Below are 7,926 nucleotides of genomic sequence, written 5' to 3'. Positions count from 1 at the left end.
AAAGTTGAGCCTTTTTGTTTTTGTAAATTTGACAGGAACTGCTGTAGCTGAAGAAAAGCATCTTTAAGAGCACATGGCTCCCTCTTGTGGTTACTAAAGGTGCTACAGATCTCTCTTTTTCACTGCATTCCAGCACAATGTTGCGATCGGTCGCAATAATAATGTATTTTGTTTTCAGTTCATGCGGCAATTTGAATACTGAAAGTCTTTCTGCTAGAATAAAAGGTTTCGATGAGGCTTTCACGTTTATGATAAATCTGAAGTTTAATATATTTATGTTTAGGATCCAAACGCACCAAAAATGCCTGAAGCAAAACAAGTCAAACAATATTTCTGCTCTTAAACATAAACATGACAGAAACTTTGTGTTAGAAGGAAAGTAAAGAGAAATATAAACTATTTAGAATATTTTGAGATGTTTTCGGGGTTTAATACCGCCATCTGCTGACGGTATTGGTAGTGGAGGGTTTTTTTTCCTTAGTTTTTTTTTTTTTTACATGTGCAGCTGTTCCGTCTTCTGCTATTTATTTCTCCACCTAAGAATATTAGACAAGCAAACATGAATACTCCGTTAAAAATCAACTTTTCAACCAGTTTTCTGCACCAAAGAATCGCATAAACATACATAAACGAGGTTTTATTCTTGTCTCAATTAGTCAAAGCCTTGAAAATAGTGTTTTTCCCCAAAACAAAGATGTCATATTGTGTTTTTAAAAAATTGTCTTTCCAGTGTGAAAATTTATGATTTCAAATAATTGCTGTTCAGACACCTTTAAGAAAAGCCTGAAGTTGTCCTTTCATTTGGCATTGAATCAAAAGCTACAAATCAGACATTAGTATTAAGTGCTTATAGAAAGTATTCACCCCTTATATGTTTTTACAATTTTATTACTTTTACAAATCGAGCATGATCAACTAAATGTGGCTTTTTGACTAACTAAAAAAAATAATGAAAAAAAATTAAAGTGAAAATTGATTCAATCTTACCGAATCAGGTGCTACAATCACCGGAGACTCCGTTCCTGTCACTGTTAGACTACCACATGATGCAGGCTCCGCCCCCATGCGAAGGAGAGCAAACCTCCAACGAATAATGACTGACAAATGTGTCAGACACATTTTGCACGTACAAAACGGGTGAGTAATGACTTAAATAATACAATTTTACAAAAATCTGCCTTCAAGAAAATGCTTAAAAATAAACATTAACATAAAAAGGTGCTTAAATGTTAATACCGCAGTTACTGCAGCACATGTTTTCAGCTACCATTGGAATTTACACACAAACATCAAGCATGACTACCTTCAATTATTGATCTTTTATTTGACCATCAATAAGTGTTGTTATGACAAAAAATTAGATGTTTGCTACAGTTACCTTCATGCAGACAAACAAATGGTAGTTTGGACTTGAAGTCACCAGCAGGCCTTGGTTTATTGTATTTTGTCCACTAACTTCTCTTGGTTGTCCGTCTGTCTGGATTGCATATTCCCCACTGACAACGATGGACCATGATTTGGTCCAACGTCCAATCTCTATAACCATTGCTAACCATTAGGAATGATGCACGTAAGCAATAATGAATCCAACAATATTGATGGAGGTTCGGTTCCTCCAGAAAAGGGAAGTGCACTTCTGGACAAATGTCAGTTGACTGGACCTCTGTTGATTTGTCACTTTAAAGGGTTGAATAATTGTGCAATAACTTATGTTCTATATTTATATTTAATTGCCAATTAGTTAGAAATTAGTTTTGCCCTTGATATGAAAGTGTTTTTTGTGTAATTTTTCTAGCTAAAAAAGCAAAATCACAATTGATTTATAAAAACAATAAAGAGTCCAAAGGAACGTTTTATAGGAACTATATGGGCCACTCATGTTGCAAACAAATGACAGCACATGAAAGCAATACTAAACTTGCTTCGGAGTGCAAATGAGATAATATTTTATTGACTCCAGCGTGTTTCCTGGCTCTGACCTTTTATTTTGAAAGAGAAACAACTCTATATCCGGTTAGACCTTATTGTCGCGAGCTTGAAGGTTCTCCGTCCGTCGCTGCTGCCAGAAACAGTCAGCCGCGCTCCGAGGATGATTTCCGCTCACACACTGTTGCGCCTCCCCGGATAATCCACCGCAGGTCAAAATGTCAACTCCAGTTTTCACCCGTCTTTAGACAAAAAGAAGAAGAAGAAGAAGAAGTGACTTAGAGTTTTATGTTTGTTTTCCTTCCTCGTTGGGGGAAATAGTCATAAAAAAGCGGTGAAGTGGAAAACGCCTGAGAAGTTGCTCATCATTCTCTGAGGTGAGTCTGTTTTTATTTCTCTTCGTTGATCTGAGAGCAGGTCGTTTTTAACGCGCATGATGTGTGCGCAAAATGACCTGCAACTAAAGGCGCACTCAGACTGCGGGTTAGAGAGGTGACAGGCGGAAGGATGTGGGGGCAGCTGTGATATGCTGAGGGAAATCTTGCGTGTAGAAACTGGAAAAACGCGATTCTGAGCAACGTTTATAACCTAATGTGAGTTTAGATCAGCAGTCATCTTAGTATGATTGTTGTTTATATCTGAACTCAGTTTGACGTCTGTGTCTCCAAATGCAGCAGGCAGGACATGTAATTAGACCTGATGAGTGTGTGCAGAGGTCACTGTGCCTGGAAGCAGGTAACAACCTGCCCTCTCTCTGGTTTCCCCTTCTGTGTGACTGACAGGAAGTGTGACTGGGATGAGAGTGTCTTTCCACTGGAGGGATGCTATACAGCTTCGTGTTTTCAGAAGACACTAAACTTGGAGAGAATCTCCACATTTTCAGATTTCCCAGCTTCTTTTGACAGCAATGTGATGCACTGAGTCAGATTTGGTCCAGATTCCTCAGTCAAAGCACAAGAAGGAACCAGCAGGTGTGAATAAACGAAACCACTAAAGCTCTGAACAACAAGTGAGTGAGTAGAGCGAGTGAAGACCCTGTTATTTTCATCTTCATCATCACAACCTCCAGTGTGACATCACAGGAGTGAGGCAGAGGAGAGCAGGTTGTGACACATTAGTATCTTAGCAACAGACCGCATCCTTTCAGCGTGCCGCCATGAGAACAAAACCGCCTTCATGGACACAGAGGGAGCTGTTTGTTCAAAAAGCTGCGGCAGAATTCAGTCACTTTTATTTCTCATGAGAGGAACTTTTTTAAGATTCTAGAAAAGCGTTTTTACATTAACTTCTTTGTTTTGGCGGCTGACATTGAATGGTTATGTGTGTTTATGTGGTTGTACCTCTTTAGGACCTTTTCATGACCTTTAGGCCTCATGGGGTCAAAAGCCCGGCCTACTGCGGTGGACCGTCATCTTTTAGTTGAAGGTGTGGATTGATGTCAGAGATACTCAGAAATGTTTTTACACAGAAGAACTGAGACCAATACAGTCATCATAAGTGTGCATGAGTTTTAGTTTTCATTATGTTGGTATGTTTCAATCAAAATGAAATAAACTCTCTCTCATGTTGTCCAGGTTGCCCTCCTGTGACCTCAGATCATGGCCTACACACTGGGCGTGGCAGCAGACGGTCGGACCCGCTCCGTCGGACCGCAGCACTGCGTCACTCGAGTCGAGCTCTCTGTCACTGCGTCCAACCTGCTGGATCGAGACGTAGCCTCCAAATCGGACCCGTTTTGCGTTCTCTTCCACGAAGTGGATGGAAACTGGGTGGAGGTACGTCACCAGGGAAGAGCTGACGGATCTAAGGTTTTACTTTGCAAGGAATTTGTTCTAAATGCATAGACACTTTTCAGATCAGATAAAAAAAAAGTCGAAAAGATCTGAATCAATATTACTAAATCATTTGACTATATAAATAAACAATCAGGATGTGTTTGTTGACCTAAAGGTTTTGATCCAAACACACGAGGATTTGGCCATCTGGCATCAGTCATGGCCTGCTGAGCCCAGGGAAATGTCGCCAGATTCCTTTATTACGATAGAAAACAAGGGTGGAAGATGTGCTTAAGGTGTAAGCACATCTTTCTGCAATTGACCTTAATTGTAATAAAATAATAAATTGGCTAGAGACGTCTGGATTACTGACTACTCAGATTCCTGGATAATTTTACATATAATGTCCTTGTTAAAGATTAACTGAACCCCAAACTAACATTTTTTAAAGATAAACCGTATGAATGGGTTCTGTCTTTATGTTGCTGTTCATGTTGTGAAAATTTCTTTTAAATTTGTGAAATTCTGTAATATTTTGCCTAAAACTGTCTCAGTGCTGCCCCCTTTGGGTTGAACAGTGGCTACTGCAGTTGGTAGATGTCTATGTGTCACACAGCCCCGGTTCAGATTTAAAACCATTTCACGCCAACACACGCCCCCTGCTGGTGAGTCAGGAGTTGGAATAATGAGCTGATTGGTGCTTCACATGTCACCATTCAAGTCTCCAATAACAGAAAAAAGTTGCTAGTTTTCGCCAGTTGATTTTTTTGAATACAAAATGCAACTGGCTTTTAAAAAAAATTTTCATGCAAGAGGGGTTTGAGAAGTCGCTAATATAGTGCCAAAGTTGCTAATTTGATCCAGTGTCCTTCTCTGCTTATCCCTACACCTGGCCACGCCCCTTTGCATATATTGGCTCCGCCCACTCATGGGATTTTTAACAAATTGTCTGGGGGGGGCTATGCTTTCACAGTGGGGTTTAGTTACACTTTGAACTGAAACACTTGACTTAAGCACGCTGACCCTGGTGGTTTGAACATAGATGTTCAAATTTCCTAGTGTATAAATGGGGTAAGGTGAAGGTTTTTGGTGTTTGATGGATTAAACAACACCAGGCAGATGCAATCAATGTGACTTATGTTTAAAAAACTTTATTTATATTAAACAGCAATGAAACCACCATAAAAGCAGACAGTGCTTCATGACATGCTCCATTTGCAACTGTGAGTTTCTGCAGTTCACGGTTGGAAAAGTAAACTAAACCAACCATGTCAGTAACAAACAGTGAAACCACAGAGTTTCAATATTAGTAAAAAGTGACTCGTCTTTCTGCCATGGGAGTGAATGTAGGTCAGCGAGCCACATGGAGCTGCAGTCACTCATGCAGCCTACAGCTGACTGCAGAGACTTCAGTAACATGGTCAAGTCCTTTTTTATCACCTGCTGCTGTTTATAAGTCCAGCCTGAGTGGGAAAGTATTAGTCCTGCTCTCAGAGGTCAGAAATACCAGCTGAGATTTGAGAAAAGTTTCACAAATGCAGCTTAAAACAAAACGGTTCTTATAACTCAAGTTGCTGAGGGGAAACATCTGTTTGCAGAGATGCTGTGAGCCATTCTCCTCAGGCTCTCCACAGATGCTGTTATTTCTATTAATAACCTGTTAGCTGATGGGTTTTCTTTTCTTTCCTTACCTTTTTTCTGTAAATACATCCTGAGCTGAAGAAGCATCAATTGATGCATTAAATTCTCTTTTTTATCTGAAGATTTACAGACACAGAGTCAACAAGAACTCAATATATGGCAAAGTTATGATTATTGCAGTAATGCTTATGCAGTGTGCAAGGATAGTGAGAAACTACAATGACATCAATAAAATCATAAATACTGAGATGACAACAATGAATTTAATGTTTATTTATTATTTATTATGTGGGGTTTATGTTCTCTACTAACCTAAACCAAAAAGACAACAACAGTCTTTAATTATATAGTTTTATGGCAAGTCAGTTATAATGTGGTGTTTAAAAAAAAAAAAAACCCCCCCAAAAAACCATTGGTACACTTTCATAGAGCCAACTATTATCAATTATTCTATCAATTATTTTGATAATTAATCAAGCAATTAGATTTTTAAAAGTGGTAGGGTTAGGGTTAGTATTTTGGTGCAGTTTTGGGTCAATTACTGCTCTAACAGTGTTGCAGTTTAACCAGCAAATGTTTCAAAGTCTGTAAACTTCAGCTACTGATTAATTGATTAATAAAGTAGCTGACGATTTCTTCAATAATCGATTAATCGCAATTAACCTGATTAATCATTTCAGTGGTACTTGGTGCTGCGTTGCCTACGACTGTGCGCCAGTCAGCAGTTCAACATGGAGATTTCAACTGTCCAAGCTATAAATGTCTTCTGTTTTTCTTTTTATATTGTTAAAATCCCAAATGTGAATACCACATTGCACCAGTTTAGGTACGGTGTGTGTGCGTGTGTGTGTGTGTCTGTGTGGGCTGCAGCTTCAAGGCACCTCTGCAGCAAACAGCTGGTCAACAGGGCAATCTGATTTTTGGGAATGCATGTGTGTGTGTGTGTGTGTGTGTGTGTGTGTGTGTGTGTAGGCGTGTGCCTTGGGTTGCAGCGCGCTGTCGGTCAGCGGGGCATGTGGCTCCAATGCGAAATTGCCAACGGTTACCAAGGCAACACCGAGGGAAACAAAAAGCTTAGCGCTCCTGTAGTGAGGGCGCGATGGAGGAGGCGAAGCGGGGCCCGCGCCTTTTCTCGGGTTTTATCCGCAGCTCGCCGTTTCTCTCACACTCGCAGCTTTCTCACCTTCTCCGGCTGCCTCCTGTTCGCTTTGTTTTCCTCCCATCGCCTTCCCAAATCCCGTCACCTCTCTATGCCTCATTCTGTCTTCGTTTTGCGTCTATATCCGTCTGCGATAGGAGATAGAGGCACGAGAAGCAGCTGGGTAAACCGAGGGGGAAAAAGTGTGACAAGAGAGGGAGAGAAAACCGGGCGACAAGGCGAGTAAGGGGGAAGGAGACAGCGGGGGTGAAAGACGGAGAGGTGACAACATGAATTAAGATGAAGGTGACAGTAAGTGAGCGAACTGAGCTTGATGGTAACTTGGAGGAAATATTCATCTAAGTTATGCAAATGACAAAACACCCAGTTAACAGTCTGCTCGAGCAATTTCCTAAATCCTGTGATCTTTTTTCTCCTCTCCAAACTCCAAATCCTAATGCTAATCTCCACACGTGTTATGAGCACAGATATAAGCTTGTAACACTGCAAGTGAGAACTCGCATGCAGTGGGATGTTCTGTCACTGAGGTTTAAATCACACATTCACCAGACTGCAAAGTGCACCTTATGGTGGTTCTGTTAACTTTAACTTCTTTAAACCTTTCTGCACCGCAATGCAGATTGAAGAAAGTTTCTTCTTTCTTCCACCACCGTGTTGGAAATAAATCAGTCTGAGTCAGAATGATGTCACTCCACATTTCGTCTATTTAAATGACAGCCTGTGACTGAAACCAAACTGGGTTTGTCCACCAGAGAGCACAAGGTGTCCCACTCAGCGTAAGTAGGTCACAGTTCAGGGATCTACATCAAAATCTTCTGACCGAAATGAAACGGAAACAAAAAGAGATTTTGGTGACGCTTTATGTGAGGGGTTGAGCAAAATACTGACATAACAGCTGTCATAAAAATGAATGTTTATGGCATGATGTCATGAGGTGTCATTTGATAAATAAATACACTTTTAATAGATTTGTAATGCAAGTTTTAATGTAACTTTGCAATAAAAGTGTAATTTTTACAGAATAATTTGTATATTTATGACAACATTCATGAAGATTCCTTCATGTTCATAACATGAACAGCCATTCAGATAAAGTGTTTCTGAGGTTTTGATGGTGAAGTGGAAAAGCTGTCCTGGCTACAGACTCAAGAAGTGAAACAATCCTCTTGATGTTTTTTGTAACTCTTTTTCATTCACTATTTGTTTTATTTTTGCTCCACATTCATGATGCGTTTGAGTAAATATTAGTGCCCTTCAGCTCCTCTGCATCACTGGTTCTGGTGTCTCTCATCTTTAACTTGAAAATAAGTCAAACAGCTCTGGAATAACTTAAAATGGTCTCTGATTTTACTCCTTATAGCTGTATATTTTTGAGTGCTATGAATCTGGTTCTTTCATTCTTAATGACAACATGTCTCCAAAATT

The 7,926-nt window shown here is 39.9% G+C and overlaps 1 protein-coding gene across 2 annotated transcripts in view; it reads left to right on the top strand.

Moving 5' to 3' along the window:
- The first annotated feature begins 2,040 nt into the window (after positions 1 to 2,040).
- The window catches only part of cpne2 (copine II), a 37,675-nt gene continuing 31,789 nt past the window's right edge, over positions 2,041 to 7,926 (top strand). Inside the window, exons 1-2 of one of the 2 annotated variants that reach the window (XM_007553187.2) lie at positions 2,041 to 2,303; positions 3,501 to 3,701. In XM_007553187.2, the coding sequence (XP_007553249.1) occupies positions 3,525 to 3,701 (177 nt within the window). In that variant the 5' untranslated portion in view covers positions 2,041 to 2,303; positions 3,501 to 3,524. Of the gene's footprint in view, positions 2,304 to 3,287; positions 3,352 to 3,500; positions 3,702 to 7,926 lie in introns of those variants that run through there. The other variant, XM_016672066.1, reaches the window with a different exon arrangement.

Source organism: Poecilia formosa, unplaced genomic scaffold (genome assembly GCF_000485575.1).
Source record: "Poecilia formosa unplaced genomic scaffold, Poecilia_formosa-5.1.2 Scaffold55, whole genome shotgun sequence".
NCBI classification, from domain to species: Eukaryota; Metazoa; Chordata; class Actinopteri; order Cyprinodontiformes; family Poeciliidae; genus Poecilia; species Poecilia formosa.
This window is presented reverse-complemented; position numbering and strand designations above follow the sequence as displayed.